We start from the raw sequence: 18,553 nt of genomic DNA on the forward strand, positions 1-18,553 counted from the left end.
TTCGTGGGCTACAACCCACTTCTTCGGATGCATCCGAAGAAGTGGGTTGTAGCCCACGAAAGCTTATGCTCTAATAAATTTGTTAGTCTCTAAGGCGCCACAAGTACTCCTGTTCTTTTTGCAGTTATAACCTAAAATCAGAAGCCCGAAATGTTCACAATTCAGCAATGAAATGATGCATACTAGAACCTGAAGGTACACCTGCAGTCCTTTCTTTTTGCTCTCACACATCAGAGGGTGCAAAACACAGATCTCATCTCACACTTACAGCTCCTTACATCACAAACACACCTTTATCAAGCAGGCGCAACTATTGCCTCCATCAGTTCTTTTAGGTACACCTAACATGCTGACTGCACCTTGAGTGTATGCAAGTAATTCCCATTGGCTACTGCCTATTCCAGGGGAACAGAAGAAAGGCAACCAGTTTTGTTTTTCTTTTTGTTCTATAATAGTGGTCGATGGAATCCTGTGGGTAAGAGTGAATGGCTTGTAAAGGGAGGTGAAGAGCTTGTACATTTCAGCAACTGCGGGCTTGGCAGAGTAAAGGTATGTGTGTTAACAGAGTGTAACTGCTGAAAGAGGACAGAGTTAAGGTTGCAAAAGCAACCTTAACTCTAGATATCCTGATGTTCAGAAGTTTGAGTCTTGTTCAACCCAGCGTTCTGCAAGGGGACGACATACCTTAACTTTGAATGAACATAGGTTTTTTTGCCATTGAATTTTCCAGGTTTTTTCATATATTTTTTTATCCAACAGAAAAAAATACACTGTTGGTAGGAATTAGTTGTCATTTTGGCAGTTGTAGATACCATGTCCCACAAGTTTGTTATTGAACCAGCTGGCCTTCCCTCCCAACACATCAGCTGGTTTTGGCACACCTTGCTAGCCATGCCCCTGAGCCATTCAACTGCATTCCCCCTCCAACCTGGCCCCCTCCCCACTACTGTACCCAGGTGCTCACCGCCCCCACATCACAAGCAGGGAATGCATTTCCAGGAAGTCTTTACTTCCTGGTATAGAAACATCTCTATTGCTGTTACTACCTCCCTTCTGTAACTGACTCATACGCAGTGCCTAGAGCGAAGGACAACCATGTTACAGTGGAATGGGGCTCCTGGTCATGTTTCAAAATGGTTTGAGGGTGGAGTTTGTGATAGGGCTGGTGGAAGAACTGAGACAGGATTTCTGTTCCAAAATACTGAGTGTTTTAGGTTTGAGAGAAAGATCCCCTAATCCCTATCCAGTAGATGTACCCCATCTCCAAGAAACAGTGAGATGTCAGAGCGGGTAATGTTCCTATGCCATATAGTGCACATTGTCTGGTCAGCCCATTTCCAATTTCCTGATTAATGTTCTTCCAATACTTAATCACTTTCATATTGTGGCTGTAGCGATTATTCAGACTCTCAGCGAAATCTGAGAAAACAGCTCCTGCACACAAATCTCTGATGAGATCCAGATCTGCTCTCATACATTGTATCGTGTACCCTAGGGATAAGGCCCAGATCATCTCCACCTGAAGATCACAACTTCTTAGGTCACTAGTTAGATGCTGCAATGCAGGCAAAACATGGAATCTCCCAGAATCCACATGCTGGCAACTCTGGCAGCACACACATTTCTTTTCCCTTGGTAGTCAAAGTACCTGGACTATCAGCTGCAAACGACCACTTTGTGTCTTTGGAAACACATTAATTGCTCCAAGATCTGGAAGCAGCCACTTGCCCTGCCTTGGGACCAGTAAAATATAGATTTTCTCAAATAACCAATCCAACACTTGCCTACCCCCATCCTCATTTCCTGCCCCCTCTGCAGCCGCAACTCCTCTCCTTGTCTCTGTCCCTCCCGCAAAGTTCTCTGTCTGCAGCTCCTCCCTACATATAACAAAAATGTTGATAAGACTGGCTGCTGACTATTCTGCTGTGTTCACAGTAAGCCTCCCCTAAAATAAATACACGTTGTAACAGAGACAACATGTAGCAAGCCATATGAGTTATTAAATTTGTATTGCACAGGAGTACAAAGTTCTGGAGTAGAAACATCAGTGGAAGGGTGTTCACCAGGAACAGTGACATGGGCACATTCCCCCAAACTGCCCAGGCAAGCATAAGTTGGCTGCAAAGAAAACATTTCATTCTGTTATTCTGTAGCGGCACACGTGCACTAAAATCCTTCCATAGTACCCATCTACACAAGCTAAGAAGTGAACATTTTCTTAAATATCGTTCACAATTTGGGTTCCCCAAAGATGTAATCGGTGCCATGCACTACTTTCGGTCAAAATTGACTTGCTGCAACCCTAAATATCTCTGCACCTAATACACCTCCCCCCTCCCAGGAAGCATTCACGTGTCCAATTTCCCTCAATACTTTGATTATAGTCCTCAAAAATAAAATTGCCACCCATGACTCACAAATTGCGGCAACCTACAATCATTCAGTCCAAAACTTTTTTCCCCTTAGGTGGGGACTTGTAATTAACTTATCCTTAGTTATGTTAATTGATGGATGAGTTCACACTCAACCGCATCTGTGATTCATCCAGTCATGAGTACCGCTCAGTTTAACAATATAAGGCAGCACACAGAAACCATTTTCTGTAGGGCCTGTAACTCAGGAAATCCTCAGTTAAATGACCCCAAATTTGGATCACTAATGCTGACCTGCAACTCTATGAGGCACATCATATTTCAAAGCACTCCAAGTAACCATTTCTATTTTACAGCACTTAAAAGAGTCGAACTTTAAAGCATATAAAATGGCGAGAATGGAAACCCTCCAGTCATTTTTCTGTATTGGTAAATGGACATAAAAATTACATTTTCTTAAATACCATTGTCAATTTGGGTCCTCCAAATATTTAGGGGTGCCATGCACTACCTTGGGTAAAACTCAACAGAGTGAGACCATTTTGACCAACATCACATCAATAGTTTGATCTCTAGCTCTTTGGGGGAAAAAAAACAACCAAAAAACAAAACAAAAAACAAACCCACATCCACCTAGAAACTTGCAGAAGTAATACACCATATGAAAGAATGGGGATGCTGAAAAAGGGAACTTGTAATAAGGACACAACATAGCTATATGCACAATGAGATGGTTTCAATCTGTTTAAAAAAATAACTAGAAGGAAACAAAAAGAAAATTTCAAACACTGGCATAGCATCAAGAGAGCTATAACATTTAAACTTACATGCATCCGAAGAAGTGGGTATTCACCCACGAAAGCTCATGCTCCTATACGTCTGTTAGTCTATAAGGTGCCACAGGACTCTTTGCTGCTTTTACAGATCCAGACTAACACGGCTACCCCTTTGATATTTAAACTTACATTATTAGAGATTTTTCTATAGACTGACTTGAAATTTCCCATCTTGTTGGGCCTGAGAGGTTTTTTTGGACTAGCTTGTGCAATAAGGGAATTTGTTTTTCATATATATCATCAAATATCCAAAGAACTCTAAGAGTGATTTAAAAACCACAATCCAAACAGAGAAATATGGCTCTCTGAGGTACAGAGGGAATGAGGATGGTTTTGTGGTTAAAGCACAGGACTAGGAATGAGGCGATATGAGACCTATTTTCAGCTCTGCAACAGGACTTTCTGTGATTTAGTTTTCCAGTCATTTAAGATACACCCTTTCTATGGATAACCAAATTTTATGCCCTAGGAGAAAGCGTGTTCACTAATTTTGGGTTCCTCAGGTTTTGGATGGTACAAAAACCTGAAACACCTCCAGGACTTGATTTTTTAAAAAGCTCTGGGTGGCTTCACTGGGAAGTACAAATGCACCTCTGGAAATCATGCTATGTACCTCAAACTGGGCTCTACTGAAACAACAGAAATTAAAGGAGATTTCTGAAAATTGAGGCCTTAACTTCTCTGTGTTTTAATTATCACATATGTGAAGCAGGGGCAATATTTACTTTCCCAGGATAATGTTAATTCATTAATGTTTACAAAGTGATTTGAGATAATCACATGGAAGGTGCTGTAGAAGGGCAAGTGTTATTTTACCAGAAAATTGGTAAATTGGCCCTTTTTCCTAAGGTAGAAAGTCTAGATATCCATGGTAAGGATGTATTTTAAAATAAAATAGAAATGAACTCAATTAACTGTAATCAAATAAAGTTCATTTCTAAAATAAATATATGGTTGGAAGCAGGTAATTTTCTTCTTAAAAACCCAATATTATCTGAGCTGCTTAAAATTGGTTAGGACGATGAAAAAGAATTACAATTCAAAAGACTTTTACATGACAATCATCCGCTAAATTTTCACAAGGAATATAGTTTTTTATTTTCCTCCTAATTAACAGTAAAATCATCAGAAGCTACTGACAAAAGCAAACATAATTAATGAAACATTAGTCCTTCACACAGATTATATGGTATTTTGTGTGCATTTTTCTCTCTCTCCCTCTCGTATGCCCCACCCCCCAGGATACCTAGAAGCTTTAAGGTGAAGACTGCATGAGTCTAGTGTAATTAAACTGATAAAGGCTCATTTTGTTTTCAGTTCAGCTACAGAAAAACGACATGAATTTAATCAAAAAGGTCCTCAAGAGCAATAAAAAAATTACAAAGAATGCTTAAAAGGCGAATAAATTAAATACAGCTAAATCTTTTCGCCTAATTACTTTATTCACTGAAAATGCCTGATGCCTTGTTGTTTCCTTAGCCTAACTTTCTATCCTGTTATATTTGTGCAGCCTTTCGGTGGTAGGAAATCAGAAACTTCTGCACTGGTGTTAATATTTGGGGCATTAGCACATCCCACTGGGAAATCATGAGTCACAATGTCACACAATTGTGATTTCTATAAGAAACGCCATACAATTATGTACATTCCTAAGTTATTAAACCTCTGCTTCCCTGACTGTTCTCCAATAAGAGCATGGGGCAATGGAAAATTAACTGTATTTCCTTTCTTGAACTGATCGTTTCCCATGTCCAAAAAGCATTGGGCTACATCTCTCCCTGCAAGTAAGAGAAGTACTTCATTCAGATATCAGAGGGGTAGCCGTGTTTGTTACTTTTTACAAATCCAGACTGAGAGTCCTGTGGCACCTTTAAGACTAACAGATGTATTGGAGCATAAGCTGTCTGACGAAGTGGGTATTCACCCACGAAAGCTTATGCTCCAATACATCTGTTAGTCTTAAAGGTGCCACAGGACTCTCCGTTACTTCATTCAGAGTTGTCAACAAGACCCCAGAGTCTGGTAAAGACAGATGAGTATTCCAATGCTGTATGATGCACACAAGAGATCAGAAGACCCAGGAGCTGACAATGAAGTGGATTAATGATATTCAGTTCCATGATATCTTAGAGTCTCTTGACTCCCAGGTAGTAGATCCTCTGAGATGGGATTAGAAACCTCTTCTTTAAATGTATCACAAATATGCGTGTGCGTGAAACATGGAAAAGGTCTTCTGGAAAAAAGGAAAAAAAAATGGGATTGTTTAATTTACAGAAGAGAAGACAAAGGGGACATGGTGGACTGAGGTGGAGATGGACATAGGAGACGGAAGTGTTGAAAGTCTCTGGGTTAGGCTAAAAGGGGTAAAAAACAAGGGTGATGTCATGCTAGGAGTCTACTACAGGCCACCTAACCAGGTGGAAGAGGTGGATGAGGCTTTTTTTAAACAACTAACAAAATCATCCAAAGCCCAAGATTTGGTAGTGATGGGGGACTTCAACTATCCAAATATATGTTGGGAAAATAACACAGCGGGGCACAGACTATCCAACAAATTTTTGGACTGCATTGCAGACAACTTTTTATTTCAGAAGGTTGAAAAAGCTACTAGGGGCGAAGCTGTTCTAGACTCGATTTTAACAAATAGGGAGGAACTCATTGAGAAATTGAAAGTAGAAGGCAGCTTGGGTGAAACTGATCATGAAATTCTAAGGAAGGGTAGAAGGGAGTACAGCAAAATAGAGACAATGGATTTCAGGAAGGCGGATTTTGGTAAGCTCAGAGAGTTGATAGGTAAGGTCCCATGGGAATCAAGACTGAGGGGAAAAACAACTGAGGAGAGTTGGCAGTTTTTCAAAGGGACACTAATTAAGGGCCCAAAAGCAAGCTATTCCGCTGGCTAGGAAAGATAGAAAATGTGGCAAAAGACCACCTTGGCTCAACCACGAGATCTTGCTTGATCTAAAAAATAAAAAGGAGTCATATAAAAAATGGAAACTAGGACAGATTACAAAGGATGAATATAGGCAAACAACACAGGAATGCAGGGGCAAGATTAGAAAGGCAAAGGCACAAAATGAGCTCAAATTAGCTACGGGAATAAAGGGAAACAAGAAGACTTTTTATCAATACATTAGAAGCAAGAGGAAGACCAAAGACAGGGTAGGCCCATTGCTCAGTGAAGAGGGAGAAACAGTAACAGGAAACTTGAAAATGGCAGAGATGCTTAATGACTTCTTTGTTTCGGTCTTCACCGAGAAGTCTGAAGGAATGCCTAACCTAGTGAATGCTAATGGGAAGGGGGTAGGCTTAGCAGATAAAATAAAAAAAGAACAAGTTAAAAATCACTTAGAAAAGTTAGATGCCTGCAAGTCACCAGGGCCTGATGAAATGCATCCTAGAATACTCAAAGAGCTAATAGAGGAGGTATCTGAGCCTCTAGCTATTATCTTTGGAAAATCATGGGAGACGGGAGAGATTCCAGAAGACTGGAAAAGGGCAAATATAGTGCCCATCTATAAAAAGGGAAATAAAAACAACCCAGGAAACTACAGACCAGTTAGTTTAACTTCTGTGCCAGGGAAGATAATGGAGCAAGTAATTAAGGAAATCATCTGGAAACACTTGGAAGGTGGTAAGGTGATAGGGAATAGCCAGCATGGATTTGTAAAGAACAAATTGTGTCAAACCAATCTGATAGCTTTCTTCGATAGGATAACGAGCCTTGTGGATAAGGGAGAAGCTGTGGATGTGGTATACCTAGACTTTAGTAAGGCATTTGATACGGTCTCGCATGATATTCTTATCGATAAACTAGGCAAATACAATTTAGATGGGGCTACTATAAGGTGGGTGCATAACTGGCTGGATAACCGTACTCAGAGAGTTGTTATTAATGGTTCCCAATCCTGCTGGAAAGGCATAACAAGTGGGGTTCCGCAGGGGTCTGTTTTGGGACCGGCTCTGTTCAATATCTTCATTAACGACTTAGATATTGGCATAGAAAGTACGCTTATTAAGTTTGCGGATGATACCAAACTGGGAGGGGTTGCAACTGCTTTGGAGGACAGGGTCATAATTCAAAATGATCTGGACAAATTGGAGAAATGGTCTGAGGTAAACAGGATGAAGTTTAACAAAGACAAATGCAAAGTGCTCCACTTAGGAAGGAACAATGTTTCACACATACAGAATGGGAAGAGACTGTCAAGGAAGGAGTACGGCAGAAAGGGATCTAGGGGTTATAGTTGATCACAAGCTAAATATGAGTCAACAGTGTGATGCTGTTGCAAAAAAAGCAAACATGATTCTGGGATGTATTAACAGGTGTGTTGTGAGCAAGACACGAGAAGTCATTCTTCCGCTCTACTCTGCGCTGGTTAGGCTTCAACTGGAGTATTGTGTCCAGTGCTGGGCACCGCATTTCAAGAAAGATGTGGAGAAATTGGAGAGGGTCCAGAGAAGAGCAACAAGAATGATTAAAGGTCTAGAGAACATGACCTATGAAGGAAGGCTGAAAGAATTGGGTTTGTTTAGTTTGGAAAAGAGAAGACAGAGGGGACATGATAGCAGTTTTCAGGTATCTAAAAGGGTGTCATAAGGAGGAGGGAGAAAACTTGTTCACCTTAGACTCTAGGGATAGAACAAGAAGCAATGGGCTTAAACTGCAGCAAGGGAGGTTTAGGTTGGACATTAGGAAAAAGTTCCTAACTGTCAGGGTGGTTAAACACTGGAATAAACTGCCTAGGGAGGTTGTGGAATCTCCATCTCTGGAAATATTTAAGAGTAGGTTAGATAAATGTCTATCAGGGATGGTCTAGACAGTATTTGGTCCTGCCATGAGGGCAGGGGACTGGACTCGATGACCTCTCGAGGTCCCTTCCAGTCCTAGAATCTATGAATCTATGGTAACAGTCATCAGGTATATAAAAGGTTGTTACAAGCATGAGGGTGATAAATTTGTTCTCCTTAACCACTGAGGACAGGACAAAAAGCAATGAGTTAAAATTGCAGCAAGGAAAATTTAGGTTAAACATTAGGAAAACGTTCCTAACTATAAGTGTAGTTAAGCATTGGAACAAATTCTCTAGGGAGGTTGTGGAATCTTTGTCATTGGAGGCTTTTAGGAAAAGGTTAGACAAATACCTGTCAGGGATGGCCTAGATAATACTTAGTCCTGTCTCAGTTCAGGGGACTGGACTAGATGACCTATCAAGGTCCCTTCCAGTCCTACATTTCTATGAATTCAAATTTACAATCCCTAATCTGCCCAAGACGTTTCAATACAAAAAAACCTTAGGAGTTTTTTTTTAAGCAAGTTACACTTATTGAGTTCCTTAACTTGGCAGTCCTTGCAGGCAGCAAGGATTTTTTTTTATAATTACACTTTTTTCCCCGCTGAACCTTGAAATGCACAGGAGTCACAGAAAATGTTGTGGTTAGTAAGTTTCGATTTGTGTCATGCACTAGCTTGAATGTTAATGTGCTGGTGCATGACTGAGATACATCCAATTTCACTCACTTCAATGACACCAATGTCAGCAGGCTAAAAAGATGCCAGGCAACAACCTTTCTTTAAAATGCTCTCTATGTTTAGAGAGAAGCTATTTATACACTTGTAACCCTCTTCAGTACTTAGGTCGATATGCACATTCTATGTTGCACAAGGATGCACTTCACAGCTTTTTCACCTGTCTTTTTACATATCACAATCTAGGGACATATGGGCCCAGATTTTCTGATGTGGGCACTAAAGTTGCCTTTTCTTCCCTCCTGCCAAATGGGAGTAGAAGCAACAGCTAGGATGATCTCCAAGAAGGAAATACCCCAAACCTTTGAGGCTCCTTTCCCAAATCAGCCAACACCAGCTATAGCAAGGTTTGCAGGGGTAAATCAAGGTCTTTCAGTTCCCGGGAACTGAATGGACTCATCTGGAGAACTGCGTTCATTAGCTCCCACTCTCCCTTCTGCTTAGGGACATCAGCCAGGAGAAGCGTTCACAGCCTCTAACATCATTTACAGACCTCTGAAACTTGGTCACTTGTGGTTGTTTCCTGATAATCCCATTGCTCACCTACCCCTAACAATTTATCAGCTACCCAACTTCATTGTTCCAACACATTATGTTTTTCCCATTCTTATTCTTCTCCTTTCTACCTCCCTCCCGATCAGTTTCCTTCTTCCTTTACTCAATTTCTTTCTTACAACAGTCCATTTCTACTCCCTGCAAATAAATGATAAAGTGTAATAATGTATGCCCTTCAAAAAAAGGTAACTACTCACCCAACTACTCATTGTGCATTCAACTCAAGGTCCCTCCGTTCAGATTAGGACTCTGAGGACAATTACTTTTCAATTCAGTATAATCAAACAGACCAACACTACATAAAAGACAAAAAATAAATCTTGAAAGCCTAAATTTTCAAAAGTAACTAATAATATGGGATATCCGACTAGACATAACCATAGGGTCTGATTTTCACACAGTGATGAGCATCCATCCACCATCAGGAAATAAGGCTCCTTTAAAGCTGGACACCCAAAAATTGAGGAACCCTAAATCAGTCATTTTGAAAACATAGGCCTTAATTTGGTACCTACAGGTTCTGCAGTTCCAGCACGAAAGAGCTCCCAGGTCCACATAGCCCAATCCATATGTAAAACATCCCTATAACACAGGAAATTCCTCCTTTTGGACCCCACAACCTGCTCCCAACATCCATTCTATGTAAGGGAACTTTCCATTCTCTCTTTATTTAACAAAGGCACAATTAATTGTAATCACTCCAAAGACACACAGCAGGTGTATATAGTGGGTATATCTTATAAGCACATTTCCAAAAACTGGACCCATGGCATAAGAGCAAATTTACGAAAAAAGGTTAAGTCCATGCTCAGTCTCCTGTATACCACAATGAATTCTACAAGCATGGAATTATAAAGTAAATATAAACATCAACATAAACTTCTCTAATATCTGCTATTTCTTCAGGCCCTGCAGAATTCCAAGCATCCTGGAACACAAAGAAATAAGAAAGAGATTTTTATTTTTAATAATTGTAGAAATTTAACTTACCTTAATGCAAATACAATTTTGTTTATAGCGCATTGTACTATATCTCTGGGGGAGAGTTCCAGATCTCCGACAGCCACTTCCAACAACTGCTGTATCATGTCTAGAGGCTGACCATCTATACACATAGCTACTGCCTGGTCATGGATTTTTTCCTTCTCTGACCTGGATAAATCATATAAGTGGCCGTATTTCTGTAGCATTTCCTGAAAATAGACATTTTAAAACTCATGAGATAGGGTGATCTTTACTTACAGATATGTATGGCTCAGTATCTCAAAATTTACCGTGAAACAGAAAAGACTGGCAAAGGGAAATTTCTGAACACCTTCAAAGAACAAGTCAACAAAACCAAAATATATCATAATAAAATATGACAGAAGTAATTCTTTCCACCATTATTGCTCATGGTAACGTTTAAAACAAATAACCGATTAGTAACCAGGCTTCCTTATAACTCAAAATACTTTTTATGAGTATCATTGATAATCTCACATTTGTGTAGAGGAACTTTACTAGAAATAGCAACTTATTTTCTCAAGTGTGTTTTATTTTACAAGCAAAAATGTATGTAAAACTAAACCATGTATTGCATTGTGGAAAATTGAAGACTTCGTAAAAGAATAGAGATTTTAATTTGATTCATGCTCCTCAAAACAATGCTGACTCGGTGCATATTACTTTATAAAAAAAAATGGGGGGCGGGGTTCCCTGAACACAGTGATGTATGTATGAAAGATAAAGCAGTCCAGGGAATTATTTTTTTTCCAGGGATATACCTGTAATAGTACAGTAGCTCAATAAAGCTTACCAATTAATTGATACAGAAATGTCTCACTGCATTTTATATTAATATAAACTCTGAAACCTTGCACAAGTTCCACCTATGAACTTTACATTGAACCCCCACCCTGCCCTTTTGTTCTGGCAAAAGAGAACTGCTCCTTTTGTATTAAATTATTACAATTTATATTGAAACATATTCAAGTCTCAGAGTTAATCACGGATCTACACTAAGAAGGCATATTTAGAAATTTAGAAAGAAGGCATATTCAGCAATATAGAAATCCTATCGAGTCCAAACCTCTAACATTAATTGTAGTAATCTGAAAGTGAATAGAGATAGAAGGCAAATATATGCTGCTGCTGGAATATACTTGATTTTGTTTGTTGTGTGTAATTTCTCATTACCTGGTCACTGTTTTTCAGATAAGAGATAAACCTATGATTGAGCGTTTCCAGATGAGCAAGAGACTGCTGCAGATGATTCAGAGCTTTCTCATAAGTGACAGGCGTGCTTCCAGCACCGTCCATACCATCTTCAGAGTTCTTTTTTCTTGATTTCTCAATGATCTGTTGCATTGCTTTAATAGCCTTATTAGTCATCTCTAGCCGGGCATCTACTGACAGCTGAAAAGGAGATTATGACTTATTTGATCATTATCGTTATTATTAATTTATTATTATTTGTATTACAATATTGCTCTGAGGCCACAACCAGGATCATGACTCTATTGCATTAAGCACTGTATAACCACAGAGTAATAGACAGTTCTTGCCTCAAAGAGTTAATTAAAACATTAAGTGAAACACTAAATGGCAACATTCTTATTTCTCTAACCCAGTCATTTATTTGAAAACCATCACATGTTCTATATATTTCCCTGCATTTTCCTTATGAACCAGAAGCAGCAAGAATAACAGCTGGAAAGAAAAGAAAAGAGAAAGAAAACGAAAATAAAAAAACCTCTGATAGTGTCCTTTTATCCCCCAACTTCTGGACTGAATGTTCCATAGAATGGAACTTTGAAAGTCTTCATTTTTAAAATGTTGTTTCACACAAGATATTTATGAGGATATACTTAGGGACAAGTTTGAAGTCCACATTTTAATTCATATACTTCAAATTGCCTGTCAAATTTCTTTGAAGTTGTCAACAGTCCAGTTTTTGATTTAAGCTATTTTGATTCATATTAGGTCACTGTTTAAATCTATACTTAACTTAGAACAGTGGGAGGACTACAAATTTACATATTTCTAGTTTATAAGCCACATAAGCCACATTTGATTCCAACCATCCATGCATTCATTGTAACTCTTTATATTCAGATGGGATGCTGATGCAGACAACAAACAGAGTGCCATTTTTCTAATCAAGAATGTACTATAGTTGTACCTTACACTACTTTACACAAGGCATTGATTGCAACTACAGACATTATTTAAAGAATGTGCAAGCTTAACTAGAAAGGTTATAGATCAGTGAATTCCATTCTATCAAATGCTTGAGTCATATAAACAGCACTAGTAAACAAGCTATTCTTACTTTGAGAGATCTCATAATCCTAGCAACACTCATATCAACAACATATACTTCCTTCAGACCATTTTATATTTATTAACACACATCAAGCAGTCTAAATAAATTCAACTAAAATTTAAGTGTTCAAAAACGGTCTCCTTGAAGTAAATTAAACAGCAGTCTGAAATGAGGAATTTTTTCCACTAGAAGGTACTTTTATTCTTGGACTTCCATGTAGAGACTTGTACATACTATACATTGATAAAAGGCTGTTCTCAGCTAGACATGTTTTTTTTAAAGAAGTTAGTGTGATAAGGTGTTTCTCACTCTCAGTTGTTCTAGTGCCTATGGTCCTGGGTTGCAGGTGGTGGCAACAGATTTCAGGGCTGCTAAGGAACCATAGTTTTTGAGCTCCTGCGACAGGGTATGCATACCCCACATTAGCCTGGAAAGGGTTAATCGCACACTATGGGTGGAGGAAGTCCTGCCCCGCAAGACAATGCTGCTAATGTTCCAACTGCTGTGCTAATATAAAGGAGAGAAGCCCAGCTCAGTCTGGGCTGACTGCCTAGGAAGAAGGACGCTTGGTGGAGGCTCCAACCCAAGAGTTGTTACAGTCCTTGCCTGCGGGAGCCAGACATCTCGAGACATAGACCAGAGACCTGTTGCCTACAGCTGACTGGCTTGAGTCAGAGTCCTAGGGAGTTACCTGCACCAAGGAGCCCAAAGACCCCAGTGTCCTACAGACTGCAGCTTCAGGAAGCCCGGTAGGAAGTGCAGGGAGCTGGAGGGAGTGGTATCTTCCATCCATGTGTGGTCAGCGTGTTGTGGTTGGATTCCCCGCTGACCCAGTGGTGGACCACTCTGCCACTGTTGGGGCCCTGGGTTGGGACTCGGTGGAGTTGGGTGAGCCCGGACCCCCCTACCCTGGCCATCATCCTCTTTGGTGACAGCCTCCGGATTTGGCCATTATGCCATGCTGCCCTGCACTCGAGGGATGCACTATTGACTCTGTCCACTAGGCCATGCTGCCCTGCACTCGAGGGATTATATATTGATCCCGGCCACTAGGCCACATTGCCCTGTGCTTGTGGGTGGCCATATTGTCTTGGGCCATTAGGCCTTGCAGCCCAGAACCCAAGGGCCACCGCTCTGACTCTGGCCATTCGGCCGCACCATGGTGAGACCCAGCACAGTCTCATAGACTATCTGTGGTGTCAGTGCAACCCTGATCTACCCCAAAGGGAGACGGGGTGTGCATACGCCGCCACAGCTCCCTGAAAGCTAAGGTCTACAGGGAAAGGAAATGGGCAGAAATACTCTTAGCAAAGACAGTGTCTCAAGAAGGGCAGCAAAGATACAGTTAGCTCACTGAGCCCACTTATCTGTTTCCCAACATCAGAGCAGCCATCTTCCAGCCCTTGCTTCAAAGATTCAAATAGGATCTCAAAATAATGTACTTGATTCCCCCCCCCCATTTAAAATTCACAATTAGGGTTTTACCATAAAGGCTTTCTTAAGTCTGGGATGAGACCAATATTTAAATGTGCTTAACACTCTAGGATTAATTAGTTTTACAAAGGTTATGTTGTCAGCATGATTTGAGAAAATTACCAAAATAGTGAATAAAGGGCAACAGGTGAATATAATTTCAAGTTTCAAAGTCCTGACACACAGGAGGTACGAAACAAAAATTGAGTCACATGCCCAAATCTTGAATAGAAAAGCGTCTGATAGAGGGGTACTGAGAGAATAATAGTTATGTTTGTAAAAACTGCAGTAACTTGTGGAGAACTCCAGAAGGAGTTTGCATGAGAAAGTGGAAGGGAATTCCCTAGAGGGAAACAGGAAAATTTAGACACATTTACTCTTAGGATTACAAACCAGAATCCCATAATCATTTGTATCTGAACTAAAGTGCTCTGTATTTATATGCTAGGTGGTTGAACTTATATTGAACTTTTGTGTGTTACCAAATGATGGATTGTATGTAATTTCTTTACTCTAACCCAGGGGTCAGCAACCTTTCATAAGTGGTATGCCGAGTCTTCATTTATTCACTCTAATTTAAGGTTTCGCGTGCCAGTAATACATTTTACAGTTTTTAGAAGATCTCTTTCTAAAAGTCTATAATATATAACTAAACTATTGTTGTATGTAAAGTAAATAAGGTTTTTAAAATGTTTAAGAAGCTTCATTTAAAATTAAATTAAAATACAGAGCTCCCCGGACTGGTGGCCAGGACCCGGGCAGTGTGAGTGCCACTGAAAATCAGCTCGCATGCCGCCTTTGGTACGCGTGCCATAGGTTGCCTACCACTGCTACCTGTTGCCTACCTGTTGGCCTTTAGGAAATGTGTCCAGAAAGGGATTACTTGTGGTTGATGAGGGAATACTTGTTATTGCAGATGTCTTCTGTGACTGATGGCATAATGATTATTGAAAGATGTGTTTAGCTCATCAGGATCTACTTGTTGCCACAGGTGTTTTCTGATATAACGACTTGTTTATAGATGTCTTTAGCTTATTGAGCACCTAAGCTGAGATACCATGGGCAAGAAACCCAACAGACAAGTAAATTATGGGAATGGAATTTCTTTGTCTCAAGAACAATATAAACAGAGGTGAATTTCTGAAAGGTAGTTGACAGGGAATCAAGATGCAGGCCCACTTTCCCAGATCATTTTGGTATTGTATAATGTTCCTTTCTGTATTTTGTAGTGCGTTGATTAATCTTTGATTAATATTGTTTAAGCCTGGTTATATGACTTTCTTTAATAACAGAACTGAACCTTTATATAACATTAACCTAAAAAAAATTTCTGCAAATAGTAAGGTCCACCGATTTGGCAAGTAGTCTGAAGGTCCATCGTGGAAACTATTGACCTTATGCTCACGATAGGAAGGCAGGTCTTGCAGCTAAAGCAATGGACTCAGGAAATGTGACTTCATCTCCTTACTTTGCCATAGATTCCCTGTATGACTACATCATTTAATATCTGTGCCTCGGGAAAAGGGTTACTTTAGTTTTCTCTCTTTGGACTGCAAGTGCTTCAGGGCAGGCACTTGTCTCTTGCAACTTGTTTGTACAGTACCTAGCACAGTGGGGCCCCACTCTTGGTTGGGGCTTCTTAGGTGCTACCGTAATGTCATTATCATAATCAACAATATCAATAATGGGAGGGACAATTTTAACGTATGCATATTGACTCACTCTAAATTAGCTGCAATCTGTCGGGAACATTCTAGATGTAACTACACATAGCTTGATATATATACTGATTTTGAACGTAGAAAAATTATTATTCTTCCAATGGGAAATAGTGCAAATACAAGTTAAAGCCACTCTCTGCTGCCTTTGAATAGAAGTCTGTTGGTTCACTTTAGAAACAATATTTCTGATGGTTGGACCATTTCTTTTTACAGTTATTTGTACAGTCCGTTTCATATTTTGCATAACCAGGGTAATACTTGCAAGATTTAGATGCTATAGAGGTGTATTCTTTAAATATAAAACCCTGACACTGGAGGTACTTGGACAAAAAAAGTACCAGTTTTTGTCTTTCAGACCTGCACTTCTATAGTGGTAAACATTAAAAAAAAAAAAAAAAAGGCAATATTGGTTTTATCACTACTTATTGTGGTGTTTTCCTGTACCTGGAATGAAGTGTCAGAATGAGAAGTTTTACTCAGTTGATTCCAGTTGTCTTTCATTGACAACTACAGTAGAACCAATATTTCAAGAATCTTATTTGTTTTTAAAGGAAAGGTAACAGATAACATTCTGTATAAAAAAGTTAAATTCATCTTTAGAGTTGAATAAGGTCCATTTAGTTTTACTATCACAGGGGACAGAGGTTGGAAACTCAATGATGTCCTATATCAGTGTTAAAACTTATGCACCATAAGACTGTTCCCATAAAACTCTTTAATGATAGACAAAGGTTACCCCAGTTTTTCAGGGCTATTGCTCTGAACTACAGGAAATGCTCCAATGGGCACTTTTAATGAAAACTGAATTTACTATCACATCCTCTCCCTCCCTCCTTTTTTTTTTTTTTTTACTTTTTTTTTTTGTGCTAAAGGATTAAAGAGATATAACTTGTTTAATCGGCTAACTGATAGTTTACTATTAAACTCTAAGAAGTCAAATAATTTTGTGAACTGTTCCATTGCTGTGAAAAGTAAAGAAATATTGTAGTCAACTAAGAAAATAAGGTTTTAATACAATGTTAGTATAAGCATGAGCCCAGTGGCAATCAACATTTTTTATACCAAAACATATTAAATTGGCTCAACAGCTAGATTTGTATATTTATTTCCTAAAACTAAAAAGATAATGGAAAAGATTAAACCAACATCATATCTTCTTCTTTCCCCTTTTAGTGCATTCTGATGTCTGAACTATGGTTACAAAGATGCAGAAAGCAGAATTATGCATACATTCTACCTTGTTTTATTAATATCTGGAGAACTATCTAAATGTTTTTTAGGCTTAGAAGTCATGATGCCATAAGCATATATAGATTGGACCATTAAAAAGAATACTGGGCTATCCAATGCCATTTTAATTTTATTTTCATCTTTGCACAGTGATAAAATGCAGCACTACTAATATATTATCATTTTCTTCTTATTTCATTCAAAATGTGAGTGGCTATCTTATTTATTTCTAGTCGGTTTCAGTAATGAGATTTGCTATCATGCACAGTGCTTTAGAATAGCTTGGGGGCTACTTCAATCTTAGTTTGCATGTGAAGAAAATAAAGAATATTGTTAAAAGCGTCTTTTATGAATATAAAACTGTTTAATTTTATAGCCAATAATCTGTAATGAAAAAAATCCTAAAAGCCTGTTTCATTTCATTTACAAACCATGTAACATCATATATAATGTTAGATCTACAGATTTAATTCCTTGAGGGAAATTTCACATTTATTGTGAAATGTACATTTATATCAGAGGCAAATTCCTGGCAGAATATGTAAATTTATTTACTAAGAAAAAGTGTATTCCCTACTAATAGCACTAACTTGTACATGACCCTGATTCCGCAACTTTACTATCATTGAACAGTATGCAACACTGCAGATAGGCAGGGTGAGGGCTATTTATGGTATATGGTCCTGATTGAGGAAAGCACTTAAGTATGTAGGTAAGTGCTTTTCTAAATATGAGTTGACTCAAACATGTGCTGACAGGGTTTCCTGAATTGGGGACTAAGCGACTACGCATTGGAAGGTAGGGTGGTAGAACTGGGTCCAAAGTTAGCAAAAGATCTCAAACGGGATTCTTTTTGTAATTCCATTTAACACAAATGCAATATATAATTCTAAAAAAATGATAAAATGAAACATGGACTTTCAGCTAAGCAGAGCTAACTCTGCGTCCCTTTTCCCAAGCTTCAAGAGAAGCTATTCCAGGAACAGGTTTAATGAGAGACATTAAGAGACTCTATACCCTGGTTTTCTATTCCAAAAATACTCTATTCACTGAGGATGTGGGAGACCTAATTTCTAGTCCCTGCTCTGAATCAGGCAGAGCAGAGACTAGATCCTGGGTCCCCTCCGTCCCTGGTGAATGGTGTAACCATTGGACTACTGGCTACTATGGAGTGAGTGTCTCTATGGTTTGACCAGAAATTCTATTCTGGACCTGAGACAGTTTTCTCAAAAGTGATATTTTTCCACAAAAAAGATTTTGTGATTAGGCATTTCTTGATGCAAAAATGTTTCGTCCAAAGATTCCCAAGCAGCTCTACTGATCATTGATTTATGTTTTACTTTTGTTGACTAAAGTTGCAGCATATTAACATCCTGTTCCTGTCCCTATTTATAATGTGTCCTTGGTAATGACAATGTAGCAAAGAAGGAGGATGGGGGGAGGACACAATTATTTTCATGTCTCTCAACTGCTTTGGTATTTTATTTGTCAAAAGGATATTTAGTATTTTTTCCACAAAGAATCAGGAC

General features: G+C 39.0%; 1 protein-coding gene across 1 annotated transcript in view; it reads right to left on the reverse strand.

Moving 5' to 3' along the window:
- Positions 1-18,553, reverse strand: part of NBAS (neuroblastoma amplified sequence) — a 381,012-nt gene that overhangs the window by 104,434 nt on the left and 258,025 nt on the right. The window contains exons 45-46 of the mRNA XM_026655553.2: positions 11,472-11,690; positions 10,284-10,486 (exon numbers count right to left, since the gene is read on the reverse strand). Of these exons, the coding sequence (XP_026511338.1) occupies positions 10,284-10,486; positions 11,472-11,690 (422 nt within the window). The remainder of the gene's footprint in view (positions 1-10,283; positions 10,487-11,471; positions 11,691-18,553) is intronic.

This window comes from Terrapene carolina, unplaced genomic scaffold (genome assembly GCF_002925995.2).
Source record: "Terrapene carolina triunguis isolate 2854851 unplaced genomic scaffold, T_m_triunguis-2.0 Scaffold42, whole genome shotgun sequence".
NCBI classification, from domain to species: domain Eukaryota; kingdom Metazoa; phylum Chordata; order Testudines; family Emydidae; genus Terrapene; species Terrapene triunguis.